This window comes from Gigantopelta aegis, chromosome 10, assembly GCF_016097555.1.
Source record: "Gigantopelta aegis isolate Gae_Host chromosome 10, Gae_host_genome, whole genome shotgun sequence".
Taxonomy (NCBI): Eukaryota; Metazoa; Mollusca; class Gastropoda; order Neomphalida; family Peltospiridae; genus Gigantopelta; species Gigantopelta aegis.
The window spans coordinates 69,986,533-70,007,882 of NC_054708.1; the positions used below are offsets into that span (position 1 = coordinate 69,986,533).

Below are 21,350 nucleotides of genomic sequence, written 5' to 3' on the forward strand. Positions count from 1 at the left end.
ATTTATAAATAATTTATTTATTTATTTATTATTATTATTATTATTATTTACTAAATCACTCTTCACCATAATCCTGTACATATCCTGTATCTATTTATTAGTTTGTTGTATAATGTATTATGCTGATAAGTTGTAAAAAAAAAACCTTAAAGCAATAAAGAACTTGAACTGGAGCTTGGGTTCGCAGCCCGGTACCTACTACCACCCAGAGCGAGTTTTAACGACTCGTTGGGTTGATGTAAGAGTAGTACCAGGTCACATGAGAGCCAAGATATGCAAATGAGCTACGTCACGTGACTGCCTCTGATTGTCTGACGGCGGCATGGCCTAACGACGTCACTGCGTGATTGACCTCCAAGTGCTTTGGCAGCTGTCAGCTGACCTCGGTGACCTGGGTTAATGGCTATAGCAGCTGGGTGACCTTTAAGCGTGGGAACGCTACTTTAACGGGGGTTAATGACTTTGGCAGCTGTCAGCTGACCTCAGTGACCTTGGTGAATGAGTTTGACAGCTGTAAGGGGGTCAGGAAACTGGCCTCTGGCGTATGGATGAGTAATTATGCAGTTATGGGGGGGGGGGGGGGGTCCTTTGATCTACAGGAAAAGGAACGGAAGTCGTTAATGACTCGTAGAGTGGGGTATAGAGTTTCGAGAAAAGAGGCTGGTGTGAGCGTAGGAACCTGACCTCTAAGCGTGGCGTCAGCGTAAAATAATGGATTTTACAGCCGTCGGGGGTGAGTGTGGATAAGAATAAACTGGTTTCACCCAGTTCTATAAACGTGTTCAGGCAGATAGTGATCGCGTGGGTACGCTATGGATAGCATGGGGTGTGACGTCACAAGAAATGTCCCAGACATTGCTGTATTTAAATTACATTATTATAAGCTTCGGTGGTGTAGTAATTAAGACTTAAGACTGGTAGGTACTGGGTTCGCATCCGGCTATCAACTGATGTAAGGTCCTGGACAGATAGCCAGCCCCAGACAGCTGGCGTGTATGTGTGTCCAAGATAGTGTGCATACACCTTAATGAACTATTGGATTATTGTTAGAGCGGAGAATCTCACTAACAACTAAGCACTACCCCCACTGTCCTAGACAGCCCTAGATAACACGATTGAACCTTAATTGGATAGAGGTACGGAAAATAAATATAACCCAACACATTATTTACAGTGTTCCCTGTTTTGAAACATTATTTCACAAAGAAAGGTTATCAGAGAATATATAGAAGAATATTATCCACGTTAATGAGAAACACGTGCGTAGTTCGGGGCGGTCTGAAAAAGTGTGAATAGGAAATATGATACCGTTTGAACGAAACTATATATCTTTAGCAGACGTTATTTTTTAAAGAAGAAAAAGATGACAGACGGGGAAGAAAAGAATGTGTGACTATTACTTTAAAAGCGGAAATGATTAAAATAAAAGAAAGGAATGCATAGATGCACTCAATCAGCGGTTAGTAGGGAAAGAAAGATATATGTGTTAAGGAGAAGAAAGGAATGTGTGTTACGGAAAATAAAGGAATGTATGTTATTTACAAGAAAGGCATGTGTTAAGGAGAAGAAAGAAATGTATGACACCCCAGCCCATTGCTTTGAAAACAGACATTATTATAAAAATAAAAGAACCCGTCGGTTCCCCATTAGGCTATATACAACCAATGCACCACGGCTGGTCAATCTAGGATTGACCCCCGTTGGTGCCCCATTAGGCTATCCTGCCCTGTGCACACATCCCTTGCTACTATACAGTAGCGGGTAGTATCAACTGTTTGACATCCATTAACCAATGACAAATCTAGTAGTGTCATGGAGTAAAAAACACAAAAACAAACGCAATGGTTTGGGTTTAATATTTTTGTTTTATTACAATCATTAGTCTACTGACACATATATAATGGACACACACTGGGTTACATCGAGAGGCCTTAAGGGCGACATGTGAATATTATTATTAGTGTTCATTTCTCTTCATCATCTTCGTCAGTACTGGAATCATCATCGGTATCGTCATCGTCTACTTTGTCCAAATATTCGATGATCCAGGACCGATACGGATTTAATTTAGAACGAATCTGTGGATTCACCGACTGTAGAATTTTCCTCGTGGTCGGGCATTTGTCAAAGTAATGCATATATGTTAGAAAGTGAGAGTACGTTTCTTTAAATAACTTCCATTGCAATGTCTTCATGTTTCTTTCGATGACATCTTGGGACATGAATGTTTTTCGTAACGTTTCTTGCTATCGAAATAGTCACGACCGATGTCGAAATCACGCTCATCATCAGACGTACACCTTTGTTTTCCTGATCGGGTGACGGCTCTTCTTCATTTCCCTCATCGCACATTTTAAATCACATATGTCTCTGCAAGTCGCTCTCATCTTTAAAGACCAGACCACACGTATCGTAAGACTGTATCCTCTTGACTCTTTTCAGATAGGGTTCTACCTCATAATCTTCTTCATCGTCACTTTCGTAGGCGGGTATGCCTGGTAGTTTTCTCTTGAATGCGCTCCTTTGCATGATTTGCATGTAGAGCTCTTTCTACAACTCTTCTGAGACATTCGCCGTTACGTTTATACTGTTATACCATTCGGACGGTCCCGTCCCTAAACCATTATGTCGAAGGCGCCAATGTTCGGGTGTGGGCGGTTTCAAGTCCACCAAGAGATGTCCGTAGAGCCTGTGTGTAGCTTCCTCAAATCGTTGCATCAAATGACGAGTATTTCCAGGATACATCTTCTGTGCCAACATCAGAACTTGCTGCTTGTCGATGGGGTTGTTGAACAGCGTCAAGTAATGGCAGTTTTTTCTTTGTGTCGGATCTTTGCTGTGATAGAGGTTCTGGTTGATGGGAATCACCGATAGATTTCTGTGGTGACTTCCTTCCGTGGACAGGTCGGTGATGCGAGAATCTTTATTGGCAAGTTGTCCAACACGATGAGATTTCTGATTCTAGGATCCAAATAACGATCCTGTTCCAAATTCTCAGGTATGCCTTGAACAAATGTTACTTGAACGGTTGCCCCAATGAAGTCGTAGAGGGGTTGCCATCGTTTGTAGAGCCAGATGATGCGTTGAGTCGGTGGGAAGATTTTACCAATTCTTAGCAGTTTGTATACCAAAAATGTCTTTCCACATGAAGTGGGTCCCAACACGACCATGATGAACGGATGTAACAATCTTAGGGGCTGCTGCTGCTTTTGCTGCTCCTGTTGCTGCTGCTGCTGCCGCTGTTACTGCAGCTGCTGCTGTTGCTGCTGCTGCCGCTGTTGCTGCTGCTGGGAAGGTTTATTTTCAGATTCCAAGAGTCCATGTTTATTTCGTACGTGCCTAGTTAGGTTGTGGGTCCAAACATTTTTTTTTCGCAAATGTGACACTGATTCATGACCTTGTCTGTTCATATACTCAACGTGAAATGACGTTGTCTGGCCCCTGTGATTCCTTTTATAGTCTTCTGCCGTTTCGGGGCTTTCCATCCCATATCACTTTGTTGTTGTTGTTGTTGTTGTTGTTTCCGTTTCAGACAGCTGTCAAAGTCATTAACCCCCGTTAAAGTAGCGTCCCCACTCTTAAAGGTCACCCAGCAGCTATAGCCAATAACCCAGGTCACCGAGGTCAGCTGACAGCTGCCAAAGCCATTAACTTAGAGGTCAGTCACGCCGTGACGTCATGAGGCCACGCGCCCGTCAACCAATCAGAAGCAGTCACGTGACCTAGCTCATTTGCATATCCTGGCTCACAAGTGACGCTGGTACTACTTGTAAGACCACTACACTCTCTTTTCTCTCACTAACCACCGACAATTAACCACTAACCCACTGTCCTGGACAGACAGCTCAGATAGCTTAGGTGCGGATCACTCACTCAGGGTTTGGAGTCGGTATCTGGATTAAAAATCCCATGCCTCGACTGGGATCTGAACCCAGTACCTACCAGCCTGTAGACCGATGGCCTAACCACGACGCCACCGAGGCCGGTGTGCTTAATTAATTTCCAGGTGTATATTTCATTTCATTTTAGTAGGATCTCGCACATGTTTCAAGTACAAATTACATTACATCAATTTACTCACCAGATGATACAACATTTTATGATATATTTATATACAGGAGCATGTATTGCGATACGTACTATGATATATTGCGATACGTACTATGATGTATTGCGATACGTACTATGATATATTGCGATACGTACTATGATATATTGCGAAGACCAATTCTTAAAGGAATGCTAAACTCAAATATGAGCCTGATGTGTTGGAAAGATGCATATTCGATCCACCGACACATATCGACAGTTTAACAAATGAAAAACGCATAATTTTAGAATTACAAAAGAAACTCACCCAATAGTTTTGCTACTAACTGGGGGCAGCCATCTTGCGTTCTTTTTGGTAGCAACGCCCACAACAGCTAGATTGGAAGTGACGTCAGCACCTACTGCAGTATATGTGCAGTAAGCACACGCGATACAAAGAAGCCTAAAACCTTTGACCTGAACTGATAAAAAGAAGCCACTAAACACAGATGGATTACGACTGTGAGGACGAAATAAATAGCGAACATTTGACAGTTTTAAAAGTTTCTAGAAAAACAAAAACAGGTTTTGAAACACCTTTTGGGTGAAGATTTTTTTTTATGTCAGCACCATCACTTATCAATACGAAGTACATTTGTGGACTCAGATGTATTTAAATGTTTTAATTGTAAAACACGATAATAATAAGATAATGATAAGAAGTGTGTGTGTGTGTGTGTGTGTGTTGTGTGTGTGTGTGTGTGTGTGTGTGTGTTGTGTGTGTGTGTGTGTTGTGTGTGTGTGTGTGTGTGTGTGTTGTGTGTGTGTTGTGTGTGTGTGTGTTGTGTGTGTTGTGCTGTATGTGTGTGTGTGTGTTGTGTTGTGTGTGTGTGTGTGTGTGTTGTGTTGTGTGTGTGTGTGTGTTGTGTGTGTTGTGTGTGTGTGTGTGTATGTGTGTGTGTGTGTGTGTGTGTGTGTGTGTGTCTACAAAATTAGAAGAAGAAAAAAGTTAAACAATAGTTTCATACAGATGGAAATGTATACATGACGGCCATTTTTCACTGTAGCACCATATTGAATGATGTGGTGCAATATTAAACAGACCTAAATATGTAACAGTTTCACACTGATGTCACTGTCAGTGTCGTTTGCTTCGCAAATTCATTGCAGGAGAGTTTTGGTGAAGTCATGTGACACGTGTCGCTCTTAAAAAACCCAATAAACAACTATAACCCGGTTTACAGGAAGGAAATGGTTTATTTAACGACGCACTCAACACATTTTATTTACGGTTATATGACGTCGAACATATGGTTAAGGACCACACAGATATTGAGGGAGGAAACCCGCTGTCGCCACTTCATGGGCTACGCTTTTTGATTAGCAGCAAGGGATCTTTTATATGCACCATCCCATAGACAGGATAGCACATACCACGGCAATTGATGTACCAGTTGTGGTGCACTGGCTGGAACGATAAATAGCCCAATTGGCCCACCGATGGGGATCGATCCTAGACCGACCGCGCATGAAGCGAACGCTTTTCCACTGGGCTACGTCCCGCCCCGGCTGAAACTAGGGTCTGCGCCTTTAACAAAAGTCACTATGAGCATTCGTATACAAATGGTACCGACTGACCCCTCTAAATTGAACAAGGTAAAACCATATTTCATCAAATCAATCGTACATTACAATGTGCGTGCGAAGAAACCACTTCCCGTTAATAGACCGGTTCACGGTTACTCGAGAAAATATAGTATTCTATAATGTGGGTGGGTGGCTAAGTAGAGACGGATCTAGGGGGCCCAAGGCCCCCCCCCCCCCTAAATTGTGCTATTTTAATTTTATTATATATTAATTTTAATTTTTTTACGATCCCCCTCCAAACCTCCTCCAAAGTTCCCTTGGCATTCCACTTCATGTCCCCCCACCCCCACCCCAAATGGATTTTCTGGATCCGCCACTGCTAAGGACTGCCGGTCCAAGGATCCAACATTATATGTTAGGGCCTACTTAGTTGATGATTCTCTCAGTTCATTGCCGAAGACAATCTCGTGGGCAGCAATCTTGGAGTACGGTATAGGAAAATGTCAAAATGTACTTTAGACAACAAAAAGGAATTTTGGGTTTCTAAAAACATTTTTAAAAACCCAATATTTACAAGTTTAATGTTGAGTCAGATATTTGTGTTCGCCATTTTGCATTTTATCTTGTCATTTTGGATCACCATATTAGATTTTTAAATGTGGTTTTCCAATAAGAAAACGTGTATAGTGCACCTAAAAACCCTATAAATGACCAATTCCAAGCAAAATATTCATCATAAATGAAACATAACTCCATATTTTGAAATAATACAGGCTGCCAAAAGTCAATGCATTTTCAATGGAGTTCAGTATAAATAAATGAATGACCACATATTAAACCAGTAAGTCTAAATCCACTACAATGCTGTATAAAGTTGATACTTGCGTCAAAAAAAAGAAGAAAAAAAGGGAGCAAGATACTACATGCGATAGCTTATCACCAATATTTTATCTTCAAAACATATGGTATATATCACATATATGTAATATCTGCTGATACAATTTGTTTCATAAAGTATGTTGAATGGACTCTCGCGATGTTTGATGCCACTGTAAAATGTCTTCGACTGAGAGAGATATTTTAAGGGCAAAACGTGCATATAATGACATTTTTTTCAAAAGAAATTATTTGTAGGTAGAAAATCTAGTTTGTGCTAGACACATTAGGACACAATTTAATTTGAATACAGTCAATGAGTGTTGGAAGCAGGTATTTTACAGGAATAAATATTGTAATGGCAATGTCTGCACGCCATTTGAAGCCAATCACAGCCCAATCTAATTAAAATTAGCTCCATTATTACATGTGGATCTAACACCAGCCAGTTGGAGCTCATGTCCACCAATCAAAACCTTACTTGCAGAATCCTGCCAGTGATTTAAAAATAATTTGAAAACATTCCGAATTATCCTGAGGGTATACGACATGTTTCGTGTGAATTACGAATGCCTTAAAACATGTTTTATTTTATAAAATAAATAATTTGTTATGTAAAACTGAAGACTGATTTAGTTGGGGGGGGGGGGGGGGTGTTAATAAATAAATAAATAAATAATTTTTAATGTAAAATTGAAGACTGATAACCCACCGCGTACGTATTGGTATGGATCGCTGTACTGCGGCCACTAAAATAGACTCGCCCGATATTTTTAGAATTTGTATGCTCCCAAATAACGTTATAAAAGGCGAAGTGTGATTGGTCAATATTTAAATTATTATTTACAGACGAAATGTTACCTGGACATTGGGGACTACGCAGTGTTGTTAGCAATCCGATTAAAATTAGTTCTACTGGTCTAAACAAGGCATTCGTAATTCACATGAAACATATCGTATACCCTCAGGATAATTCGGAATGTTTTCAAATTATTTTTAAATCATTGGCAGGATTCTGCAAGTAAGGTTTTGATTGGTGGACATGAGCTCCAACTGGCTGGTGTTAGATCCACATGTAATAGTGGAGCTAATTTTAATTAGATTGATCACAGCCCACGTCAATCTAATTAAAATTAGCCCGTTGGAGATCATGTCCAATTGACCTTTCATTCGACCAATCAAAACCTTACTTGCAAAATCATGCCAGTGATTTGAAAAGAATTTGAAAACATTCCGGTTTATGCCGAGGGTATACGAAATGATTCGGGTGAATTACGAAATATGCCGGAAACTAATTTCAATATAAAATTTTATATAAAATTCGTTTCAAAACGAAAAAAAAAAAACCCGTGATGGTATAGCCATAAAATCTGTTTATACTAGTATACAATCCAGTGTTTATTACTGCACTTTTCCCCCTGTTTTTTAATGTTCAAATAGACTAACAAGTTCGCCTATTGCATAAATAGACTTGCCCGATATTTTTAGAATTTGTATGCTCCCGAATAACGCTATAAAAGGCGAAATGTAATTGGTTGGTATTTAAATTGTTATTTATAGATGAAATGTCACCTGGACATGGGAGTCCACGCAATGCTGTTAGATCTACTGGTAGACCAGTAGAGCTAATTTTAATCAGATTGAGCCCACGTGACCCGATCCATGGCGTGTGCATAGCACCATTGAAGCAAGTGGTTTTGCACGTGCCACTGGTCACGTGACTACAATAGCACACGTGTTTTCATCGTTACTTGCTTACAGTAGTCTGACAACGAAAAAATACATCAAAACGATATTTGTTACGACCTGTTTCGATGCCACGCCTCACAAATGTGCAGCGTGAACGTGCCGTCGGCATGTTGTAGGCGGCAACGTCAGTAGCTGACGTTGCAAGGGCGTTGGGTTGCAGTCGACGGGCAATTTATCATCCAATAATGCACTTTTCAGACGTCGGGTGTTCGCGCAAACGATCCGAAATCGGCTGTGAACCGCTCACCTCCACGCACGGCGCCCATATGTTGGACCCATTTTGACCCAATTCCATCGACGTCAGCGTCAGCTGTGGGCACAACGCCACTTGCGATGAACTCAGAGGGAATGGAATAGAGTCGTGTTTAGTGATGAATCAAGATTCACACTGCGATTTGCCGATATATATATATATCCTAACTTTGTAGAACTTGTGGGTGTGGGTAATTTTTGGCATGCTTCCAGAGAACTGTTCAAGAATGCCTGTCGTGCGGACAACCTCTGACTTCGCCAGAGAGTGTGTCCATGACAGGTTGTAGAACTTAGTTCACAGTGCCTTTTGTATGAAACAGAAACGTAAGTTTATTATTTTAATAGTAACTAAATAATAAAATAACTTTTTTTATAAAAAATAAGTTTTTATTTGTTTTTTTATTGAAAATAATCAATACATTATTCGGATGCAATATGTGTACACCGGATCTGATGAATAGTCTATTCTGATCTGTTTTTACAACCAAGATCCTGAAAAATAATGCATATCATTATGTAACAGAAATAATTAGTCTAGCGTTAGTTTAAAATAGCATATGTCCTGTGCTAGCTTTGATATAGTAAACTGGTCTGGGAGTGGCAGTCATCTTTGCGGCATTGCAAGAAGGATGTGTTGTCAAGTGGGGAAATCTCCTCGGGAGTGGCTCCTCCTATAAACAAGGCACTAGATAGAGATGCACGGAATCAAACCACAGTTATATACAAAGAGAATACTACAGGAGTGGCCGTTAGATACCATTTATCTTACAACAAATTGTTTTAAAACGTATCTAACGAATGAAAGCAAGTTGGATACGTTTTTAAACGAGTTGTTATAAATGAATGAATGAATGAATGAATGAATGTTTAACGACACCCCAGCACGAAAAATACATCGGCTATTGGGTGTCAAACTATGGTAATGGAAATAAATAAAGTGATGATCAACATCAATATAAAAATTCAAGACTTAAACAAAAACAGTGTAAAGAACTGTGCAAAAACACAAATATCACAGAATTTTACGGATACTGAATTTTACTCAAAACTTCAATTTTATGCTGTATTGGCCATTCTCAAAGAGAATGTTACACCCCTGCACCGCGGTGAGGTTACAGTCCACGCAGGGGAGTTGTTATAAATGGTATCTAACTGACACAAATGTTGTATTTTATTTCTTACATATTCTGAAGAAAACAAAATGTTTTAAAATAACTTTAAATGCCTTTTCCAACGAAAACCTATTTACGGTCCTTGTCCTTAATTAACAGACATGTCAATTTCAAGTTAATTTGTACGTCATGGAGTGATCGATTCGACCAGGGTTTCTTTTTTCGTTTTTTTTTTTTTTTTTCATTGGATGGTATGACATTGGTGACGTGGTCATCACCTAGGAGCAGCCAATCGTATGTCTTTAAAATGTTATTGCGCGTAGATGTGGTAACGGGTATGTGTTATCAAAAATAACGAATGATGTTCTCACACACTGGTATGTAACAAAGTATTAGCTCGAGTACTCTGACCGTAAGGGAGCTGGGCCCCGTTCCACGAAAAAAATTGTAGCTAAGATTAATTGTAGTGACTTAAGGTGAATTTTATATTATTTGCAAAGAAGTGCGAATTAGTTAATAAATTGGTTACCGACTTTTCGGAACATCTTGGATGTATTCATTGCTATCAGACATCCATTAAGTAACTTTGTCAGTTTATGTAGTAAGCGAAAATTGCCGAATGCATAAGACATGAGAGTTATCTCCCGTATTTTCGTGTTAAAGGGAAATTCCCAAGTTTGCTGCAAGTTTTAAGATTTTATGGACTAACAGAGACTTTTTAACGATTGTAATTAAATATCAAATATATGTATCTGCATAAAATATTAGTGGCTGTATATTAAACGTGTTCCTGATCGTTCTAATATTTGTACTAGGTTAAATTTCATTTTATTTCCTAAAATATTTTTTGAAATTATTTGAAGACAAAATCCAGTTTGGGCTTCTTACAAATATTAAGACGACCAGAAACACATTGAATATACAGAATGATGATACTGATATTCTAAACCAGAAAATATATTTAATATGTAAGTTTAATCGTAGAAATATTTTATTAGTCAGAACCATCTTACAATGCAGCAAACTCAGTAATGTCCCTTTAAGGTCGTATGGCCTAGAATGTTTTTCATGGAACGCCGAGTTTCATAAAAGGTATTTGGTATGTATTAGATTTATTTTTACACAATAAGTTAGTATCCTTAGAAAATGATCAAATCATCATCTAACTGCCATTTGACATATACGTCAGTGGCTTACAACTGCTTCGTACCTATTGTAATTTTTCACAGTAATTTACGACGATAATAAACTACGCCGCGTCGTGGAACGGGCTGGCGATCGTAGAATAAAATTAAGATTGCGATGGTAGGTATTTACGGCGATAGTAGTGCTAAGATCGCTTCATGGAACAGAGCCCTGGACATTTGGACAGTTATCAACACTCTCTTACTCTGTTGAAAACGGTTCAAATGTCCGCCCAGCTCTCTTACCGTCAGAGTACTCGGGCTAATACAGTATATGCCAAATGCCCATTCGCTCCAGCACTGTGTAGAGATACGGACTTGTCGTTCAGACATTGACTGCGTTTTAACTTTAATCATACGTGATGTCACTTTATTTGAAGGTTGTGGGTGCCTTGATTACAGGGTAACACATGGAGGGAGATTTTCAGCACATTGAATGTATAATAAAGCTAGAAAAAGACAATCGCCACCTGTAACGGTAACCTTCTCAATGCAAACACCCAACCCACCCTAATCAATAGAAATAATAAAAATACGATTCAGGATTGGCCTAAAAGCTTTCAGTCTTTGCCCTGAAAAAAACCCACATTTCTATATAAATTATAAACTAAAATAACTTTAGAGGAAATATATTCCATTTTTCACTCATGTTCTTGATTAAAAAAACATTGGTTTTTATTGCGCCGAATGATGTAACGTGTTATAATTGTTGTTCAATGCACACACATATAATAAGTTTTTCCTATTTTTTATTCTTAGCACTGGCACAAATTACACTTTTACCCAATCTACCACGTTTAGAAAACAAACAAACATATATATCACAACAGAAAAATGTACATTTTAGTTATTTCAGAAAGCAAACATACATTACCTTTGGGATTTGTTTAGTTCAGGTTGTGCGCTGCCTTCAGCTTGTCCAGTTCCTAAACACAAATGTAAATACAGTGAATTAGTTAAGTGTGGGCGTGTAACGATTATGGATTACTTAAAAATGTCTTCAAAACAAAAATTAGACTAAGTATTAACCGTCTAAATGTTGGTTTTGTTTCTAGGGTTTTTTTTTTAGAGTGGGAATATTCCAACCACGATTTTAACTAAGTATGCACCCAGTATCATTAAACAAAACATAGCATATGTTTGTGAGAGGATATTAAAGAATAGCAAAAGGTTTGAGGTAATATTCAAGAGTAACATAAGGATTGATATATTAGAGGGTAACACAAGACGTGAGACGATCTTAAAGGATAACACAAGACCTGAGATGATATTAAAGAATAACACAAGACGTGAAATTATATTAAAGAATAACACAAGACGTGAGACGATATTAAAGAATAACATAAGACGTTAGATTATATTAAAGAATAACACAAGACGTGAGACGATATTAAAGAATAACACAAGACATGAGATGATATTAAAGAATAACACAAGACGTGAGATCATATGAAAGAATAACACAAGACGTGAGGTGATATTAAAGAATAACACAAGATGTGAGACGATATTAAAGAATAACACAAGACGTGAGATGATATTAAAGAATAACACAAGACGTGAGAAGATATTAAAGAATAACACAAGACGTGCGACGACCTTAAAGAATAACACAAGGCTTGAGATGATATTAAAGAAGAAGAAAGGAAATGGTTTATTAGCGACGCACTCAACACATTTTATTTACGGTTATATGGCGTCGGACATATGGTTATGGACTACACAGATATTGAGAGGAAACCCGCTGTCGCCACTTCATGGGCTACTCTTTTCGATTAGCAGCAAGGGATGTTTTATATGCAACGTCCCATAGACAGGATAGCACATACCACGGCCATTGCTGTACCAGTCATGGTGCACTGGCTGAAGCGAGAAATAGCCTAATAGGCCCACTGACGGAAATCGGTCTCAAACCGACCGCGCATCAAGCGAGTGCTTTAACACTGGCTACGGGCTACGTCTCCCCCCCCCCCCCCCTCATATTAACGAATAACACAAGACGTGAGATGATAATAAAGAATAACACAAGATGTGGGACGATATTAAAGAATAACACAAGACGTGAGATGATATTAAAGAGTAACACAAGACGTGAGACGATATTAAAGAATAACACAAGACGTGAGATGATATTAAAGCGTTACAAAGCTTGAAGAACACAAGGCTTTAAATGATATTAAAGGGTAACATAACGCTCAATAACTGTATATGACAAAAGTACCAATATAAAGTGACGTCATCAGATATATCGTTCCCTGACAACGTCATTTTACGTTCAACGAGAAATGAACAAACTTGCCTTGCCACGGCTGGACCATTTGAATTGTCTATTATTGCCACGGCTGGACCATTTGAATTGTCTATTATTGCCACGGCTGGACCATTTGAATTGTCTATTATTGCTATGGCTGGACCAATGGGATGACATTAAGTTGTAATGAATATAACGAAAATTTAATTATGCTGTTATGAATGTAACAGAAATTTAATTATACTGTAATGTAACAGAAATTTAATTATACTGTAATGAATGTAACAGAAATTTAATTATACTATAATGTAACAGAAATTTAATTATACTTTAATGTAACAGAACTTTAATTATACTGTAATGTAACAGAAATTTAATTATACTGTAATGTAACAGAAATTTAATTATACTGTAATGTAACAGAAATTTAATTATACTGTAATGAATGTAACAGAAATTTAATTATACTGTAATGTAACAGAAATTTAATTATGCTGTAATGAATGTAACAGAAATTTAATTATACTGTAATGAATGTAACAGAAATAATGTAACAGAAATTTAATTATGCTGTGATGAATGTAACAGAAATGTAATTATATTGTGATGAATGTAGCAGAAATTTAATTATACTGTAATGTATCAGAAATTTAATTATGCTGTAATGAATGTAACAGAAATTTAATTATGCTGTAATGTAACAGAAATTTAATTATACTGTAATGTAACAGAAATTTAATTACACTGTAATGAATGTAACGGAAATTTAATTATACTGTAATGTAACAGAAATTTAATTATACTGTACGGAAATTTAATTATGCTGTAATGAATGTAACGGAAATTTAATTATGCTGTAATGAATGTTGTAATGAATGTAACGGAAATTTAATTATGCTGTAATGAATGTAACGGAAATTTAATTATACTGTAATGAATGTAACAGAAATTTAATTATGCTGTAATGAATGTAACAGAAATTTAATTATGCTGTAATGAATGTAACAGAAATTTAATTATACTGTATTGAATGTAACAGAAATTTAATTATACTGTAATGTAACAGAAATTTAATTATACTGTAATGAATGTAACGGAAATTTAATTATACTGTAATGAATGTAACAGAAATTTAATTATTACATTGTGATACCGACCTTCACCATGAACGTGTGGAACTCTGATTTCGTTACTTCGTCGTTTCCTGAAAGAAAGAAACCAGCTGAATGTTTTATTTTTTTTATTAATTTAAACTTATTTTGGTGTTTATATCTAATTAAGGTTCAAGCACGCTGTCATGGGCACAAACCTCATGTCGGATGGGTTAACCACGACACCACTGAGGGCGGTGATTTTTGTTCCAATGTATTGTATTCAGATACAAACAAAGGAATTTGAAATTTAGCTCTCGATCCATCGTGGTATGAACAAAACAAAATCACCTGCAAACTGTGTGAATCGGCGAAGACGTTCTTACATAAGTTTGCGGATTATTTATTATCATACCCAGATGAACGTAAAAGAAATACCAGACAATACTTATAATTATATTTAAAACATACTTACTAATAATAACATTAAAAGTTCATATTTTATTTTAATTTATTTGTTTGGTTAAAAAAATAACGCTCAGTAAGATAAATTACCAGTATAAAATGGCGTCATGACGTTTCCTGACGATGTAATGTTTTACAAAATCCCGCTGCTACGGCTGGACCAATGGGATGACGTTATATTGTAATGAATGCAACGGAAATTTAATTATGTTACAATAACAATTATATTATCAGGAATTAACGGAGAGGGGGCCATACAGTTAAATTAAGGCACAAGGTTTCCTCCAGTTAAACAGCCCTTACTGCAAACATACCGTCTGCGTCAAACAGATCATAGAGGTGGTCGAGACTGGACTCCAGGATCATGAGGGTGTGGTCGGCGTCCAAATCCTTGAACAGGTCTCCAGCTACAATACACAGGCGGTGGTCGGCGTGGCAGAACGCTCGGTAGAACTCCGTCATTGTCACTCGGTGGTCGCCTGGCGGAGAACGCACAAAAATATATTAAAATAAAATAAAATAAAGTCCAAACGGCGGAACTATTAATGTATTCAGAAGTGTATGCTTTCACAAGTCACTGTCGGGAGGGAGGGGGGGGGGGGGCTTTGTCAACAAGACGGTCACTCCCCAGGACAACACATTTGTTTGGAGGACTCATTATCCAGGACATTTTGTATGAAGCAGGACTGCCACTCCCCATTACTTATCAGGAGGACTGCCATTAACCAGATATTTTGTATGAATGAGGGCTGCCATTTCCGTGACTTATCTGAAGGAGGACTGCCGTTATCCAGGACAATATTTTGTATGAATGAAGACTGCCACTCCCGTGACGATTGGTTTGAATTTTAAGTTACCAGCATCTCTACTTTTCTCCTTTCTTCTCTTTTTTTCTCTGTCCAGCTAACTTTAAAGGGATTTCTCCCTCTAAATATGTTTACGATATTAGTTGAATACTTGTGGTTCCTTGCTTATAATTTTTGTGTGCATTCAGACATGACATTGTTTTCAGAAGCTATAAAAAGTTTTTTGAAAACCTTACTGGCACGTACTGTAAAAGTGGCAGGCCTGTACAGTGAGAACCCTAAACTATAGTCACGACCAGCTCTTATTAACAGTGATTTATGGCTGCACAATACAGTTCAATTTCTACACTAATGTTAGCTGCTAATTTATAGCATGTTTGGTCTGTTTGTTTTTGATGACCTATTGAATACATGGGGCGAGACGTAGCCCAGTGGTAAAGCGCTCGCTTGATGCGCGGTCGGTTTGGAATCGATCCCCGTCGGTGGGCCCATTGGGCTATTTCTCGCTTCGGCCAGTGCACCACGACTGGTACATCAAAGGCCGTGGTATGTGTTATCCTGTCTATGGGATGGTGCATATAAAAAGATCCCTTGCTGCTAATCGAAAATAGTAGCCCATGAAGTGGCGATAGCGGGTTTCCTCTCTCAATGTCTGTGTGGTCCTTAACCATATGTCCGGCGCCATATAATCGTAAATAAAATGTGTTGAGTGCGTCGTTAAATAAAACATTTCCTTCCTTTCTATTGCATACATGTGTAAGGTAATGTATTCAAGGCTATTCATCTCTGACATTGTTAGTCATATGTGAATGATGCGGGGTGGGGGGTGGGGTATTTCGACTTACCATTCAGGTCGAAGTTTTGATAGACGTGACCAAGCTCTGCCTTGGAGAAGATGCCATCTCGGTTAGCGTCCACAAGGGTGAACATGTGGTTTACCTGGTGACTGGTGTTACTGAAAAGTAAATAAAATGAAAATGAGTTAAAAGAAAGGTATTATGAGGAAGAAAAAAAGAGAAAAAAAAGAAAGAAAATGAGTTGTAGCCAGTGAGTGAAGCGAATACTTATTCTTAGTCTAAAACTAACCCTAACCCTAAAAAATTGCGATCCAGAATTTCACTTTCATTGAATGTACCTTGTGGACAAAATATCGCTTACATAATCAGACCCTAGAGTTTCCTCTGAGGCAAAGTAAATATTAAAAAATAGTGATGTTCCAGTAATTACCAATTGTTTAATCGAACGTTGATCAGTTGATCAGGAGCGTCGGAAGTAATTAAACGTTGGTACGGCCAAGAAAGCAATGCATATGATGAGATCTATACTATGTGAGCGCCATAGGAAGAGAAAAAAAACTTTCCGACGCCCGTTGATGCAAAACAGTTATAACCGATGATCGATAATGAAACTCCAGCTGATTCCCAACACTATAAAAAATATGTTGCTGATATTCAGAAGAAATTGCTTATGTAATATATGGTTGCAGCGAGTTTGTACTTTACAGTTTTGGAGTTAGTGCCACACTTGTCACATGTTTTACAAAGCCATAAGAAATGTGAGGGCAAGGGATAGCTGCAAATTACGAAAAACTGCTCTTTTTGTTGTTGTTGTTGTTGTTGTTGGGGGGGGTTGTTGGTGGTGGGGGTGTCCAACTTGTTTCCCCTTATTTATTTTATGCCGGGTACGGCTGTGTTTGATGCACACTATCTGGTGATTCACTACTATTAGCGGGTGTTATTAAAATCAGTATTATTGTACTATTGCCTGGATAGTGGCGCCCCTGCGCGTGCTATAACCTCACCGTGGTGCAGGGGTGTAACATTTTCTTTGAGAATGGCCAATACAGCACAAAATTTAAGTTTTGAGTAAAATTCAGTATCTATCTGTGATATTTGTGTTTTTGCACAGTTCTTTACACTGTTTTTGTTTAAATCTTGAATTTTTATATTGATGTTGATCATCACTTTATTTATTTGCATTACCATAGTTTGACACCCAATAGCCGATGTATTTTTTCGTGCTGGGGTGTCGTTAAACATTCATTCATTCATTCATTCATTGGATAGGGACATAAGCAAATGTGAATAACTATTAGATATGTCATATTGTTATGTAAATTACTTACGCCGCCAGGGTCAAAGCCACGGAGGCGAGGAAAATGACGAACTTCATTACGGTGGAAGACTGAAACAACAATAAATAATAGCAGTGGTAATAATATAACTTTAGTAATTCAAATAAAACGAAAACAAGAGTCACTGACCCTAGTTTTTCAGATACTGCCTTCATTTGGGCGGGACGTAGCCCAGTGGTAAAGCGCTTGCTTAATACACTGTCGGTTTAGGATCGATCCTCGTTGGTGGCCCCATTGGGCTATTTCTTGTTACAGCCAGTGCTCCACAACTGGTTTAACAAAGGCCGTGGTATGTACTATCCTGTCTGTGGGATGGTGTATATAAAAGATCCCTTGCTGCTACTCGAAAAGACTAGCTCATGAAGTGGCGACAGCGGGTTTCCTCCCTCTATATTTGTGTGGTCCTTAACCATATGTCTGACGCCATATAACCGTAAATAAAATGTGTTGAGTGCGTCGTTAAATAAAACATGTCCTTCCTTCCTTCCTTCCTTCCTTTATTTGGAGATACTCCAAACATCAGGATGATCAAAATGATATTGAAACATTTGAAACACGACAATGTAAATAATTCTTAATTTATCGCATAAAATAGGTTGTAACATACGGGGAGGGGGGTGGGGAGGGGGGAGGGGAGGGGGGAGATTACACAGCCTAATAATAAGGGTCAGTCGGATCCGGTTTAGGGATCCGCGAGGCATGTAAGCACAAATAACAGAGGGCCCTCTTCCAAGGATATATGTTTTGCAACCCCCTCGAGGAGAGAGGGAAAATGGCCTGGGTAAAATAAATGTACCTATCACTGCGGAGCTCACTGAAGCGCGGGGCCCGTAGCACGTGCGACATGTGCTACCAGAATAAACCGGCTCTGGAGTCGTGTCTTTGCAATCTGGTTGAAATCAGCTCAAGTGCTTTATAACTATACTCATTAAAATCAGTTAAGGGCGTATAGGCGCTTTGGTAAATCTTAACCAGTGTGATATTATTTTAGCATCGTTTGATTACAGATGACTTCTAAACATCGTTTCAGTACAATATGACGCAAAACTATTGTACACGGTGGATTTTTCGTACATCAAATGCGTATTCGCTAGGATTCGTTAGGCCAAAAACACACCAAAGTTGGGTTGGGTCTGGGTCTGGGTCTGTAGAGTGTGGCAAAGACGCCATGTCTGGTGTATTTTGACGTGGTTACGTGTTATCAATATAACTGACTATGTTCATACCTTTGGATATATTTTCTTCTATAAACATCAAAAATAATTACGATTATTCCACATTGCTAAATATATATATATCTTTCCTGTTATTTATTAAAACAATATTTTAAAATAAGGCTCGAACACTGCGCAGCTGCCAGTCTGGCAGTGTGAAAATATAGCGCATGTTCTATGACGACTGTTACCAGATCTGTTGTTGGCGCCAACCGGCCTCGGTGGTGTCGTGGTTAAGCCATCGGACACAAGGCTGGTAGGTACTGTGGGCGAATTTTAACGACTCAGTGGGTAGTAAGATCACTACACCCTCTTCTTGCTCACTAACCACTAGCAACTAACTCAGTGCCAAACATAGCTAAGGTGTATGTCCAGGATAGCGTGCTTGAACGTTAATTGGATATAAGTACGAAAATAAGTTGAAATGAAATGCTGACGACAGCACAGACGGTGTATTTTGTCACGTTCGATTCCATGCGTTTCATTTTCGACTGGTACCATACTCGCCAGACCCAGACCCAGACCCAGACCCAGTGTGTATTGGGCCTTACACGTTAGTTCGTAACGATATTTGTCGTTCTGTTCGCTCTCAATTAGTGTTTAAATCAGTACGTTTAAAAAACAAAATGCCAAAGCTTCTAATAACGGAAGAAGCTGTATTTTTAACAAACTATATTTTTAAAGAAAAATGCCGAACATATCCACCGGTCTTTAATTAATTTCGTTGAATTTATATAGCAAACCAACTGAGTTGATTTCATTCTGATTGGTAATACTTGCAGTAATGATTTTTAAAATGTGTCATGAGCTGAAACGTTTTATATAAATAATGAATATTTTTCCAACAAAGCCGTTGTTTTGGTATTTTTAAGAAACCTATTTCTATAACTTATATCTTTGTCTATCATATGATTTAAAAATGTGTTCATACCTGTAAAGAAAAATAGAATTTTGTTGTTATTTATTTTTTAATATAAAGAAGAATGGTCATTGTACTTACCGGTATAGTAATCAGATAAGTAATGACAGAACGGATTAATTCTCGCTGAAGCCATGAGTGAGGCGCACCTGTTGTTTTCTCACCGAGTACACAACATGACCTGAACCCAGAACAGTGTACTCGCCCGCGACTTGCAGATAGTGCGGGTCGAACCACGAGTGATTAGCTGTGACGTAAAACCGCTCCCTACACCGCCAGTCTTCATCATGAATTCCCAAACGGGCCTTCCAGCATCTAATCTAGCTACATGTCTGTCTGTCTGTCGATATGTCTGTCTGTTTATATGTGAGGTCAGTCTGTCTCTCTGGTTCGTTGGTTTCCTATGTCTACATGACAGACAAATAGACAGACAGACAGATAGAGGGAGAGGGAGGGAGGGAGAGAGAGGGAGACAGAGGGGGAGAGAGGGAGGACACAGAGAGAGAGAGAGAGAGAGAGAGAGAGAGAGAGAGAGAGAGAGAGAGAGAGAGAGAGAGAGAGAGAGAGGTGGAGGCAGACAGATAGACAAACCGACAGAAATACAGACAGGACTACGTATTACAATTACCAAATGTTTGACATCCAATGGTTAATTATTCAATGTGTTCCAGTGGTGTTAAAAAGACTGTCATGAAAGTGCTGTTATTGTAAAACGACAAACACACATTAATAACATTTTCTGGTTTAAAATATCAATATGTCTGTATACACGAGAGGTAAATCTGGTCGTGCTTATGTTTGTAGTAGACTAAACTGGAATTTACGTCCCAACATTTTGGTACACACGAAAAAATATTTATACTATATAGTAGGAAATAAAACGACATTTGAGCAAAACCAAAGATTGTATACACAGATACAGATATTGTAAACTAGAAAATGTAATTAATATGTAGTGTTATTCGTTAAGAAGACTTTGTTAGAGTGAAACCGTAAAACTCAGGAAAGTCTCTTTGAAGGCGCAGGATTCAGCTAAAATAAAAGAAGTGCTTGTCTGAGGTGTGTACTTGTCCTGGACAAAGGAGCTGGCCAAAGCCGGCACCTGCGCCCATGGCAGGCGTGCGCTACAACAGCTTGTTCTGAATGTGAACGCAAAACCCTCTGACCTGACCTGACCTGAGCTGTGTAGAACCGATAAGTTTTGTTTCTTTCTACAACTGACACATCATGTAGTAAGTGCTGAACTGTTTGAGAGGTAAAACTGCGTTATGTAAAACATATTATAGTGTTGCTGACTGAAATGATTAACATTTATTACATATCCATTTAGTATTGCTATAGTAATAAACCACATGGGAAAACAACTGGTATGTGGTTCTGTATGTATATGGTGTTGTTAGACAAGCACTCCTTTTAATTATTGTACCTAGGCTAATGACGTCAGAACTCAAATCTTGATCAGTGCCAATCCACCATGGCAAACTCCGTCAGCAGATCCAACCAAAGCCTATATTGTCACGTGTCGAGATGACGTTTCATTTGACTAATAATAAAAAACTGTTGGCATAAAAAAATTATGAGCAGCCACCATGCTTCTGGAATAACCAATAGGAAAGATCACATGGACACGATATAGCGTATCCTAATCTAAGTTAGAAAAAGAAGAAGTTTGTTTTGTTTA

The 21,350-nt window shown here is 38.4% G+C and overlaps 1 protein-coding gene across 1 annotated transcript; it reads right to left on the reverse strand.

The window, feature by feature from the left end:
- Positions 1-8,866: 8,866 nt before the first annotated feature.
- On the reverse strand, positions 8,867-19,771 carry LOC121384775 (probable calcium-binding protein CML10). Its single transcript, XM_041515352.1, has 7 exons — positions 19,751-19,771; positions 17,528-17,586; positions 16,248-16,357; positions 14,911-15,075; positions 14,198-14,244; positions 11,664-11,715; positions 8,867-8,985 (listed from the first exon to the last, which is right to left on the reverse strand). Exons 2-6 carry the CDS (start codon positions 17,572-17,574, stop codon positions 11,677-11,679), a joined length of 408 nt encoding a protein of 135 aa, XP_041371286.1. The 5' UTR covers positions 17,575-17,586; positions 19,751-19,771; the 3' UTR covers positions 8,867-8,985; positions 11,664-11,676.
- Between the last annotated feature and the right edge of the window lie 1,579 nt (positions 19,772-21,350).

Coding starts and splice junctions, on each gene's coding strand:
- LOC121384775 (XM_041515352.1), bottom strand. CDS start 17,574: ATGAAGTTCGTCATTTTCCTCGCCTCCGTGGCTTTGACCCTGGCGGC. Junction 16,358..17,527: donor GTGGCTTTGACCCTGGCGGC/GTAAGTAATTTA, acceptor TTTACTTTTCAG/TAACACCAGTCACCAGGTAA. Junction 11,716..14,197: donor TCCACACGTTCATGGTGAAG/GTCGGTATCACA, acceptor ATTTGTGTTTAG/GAACTGGACAAGCTGAAGGC.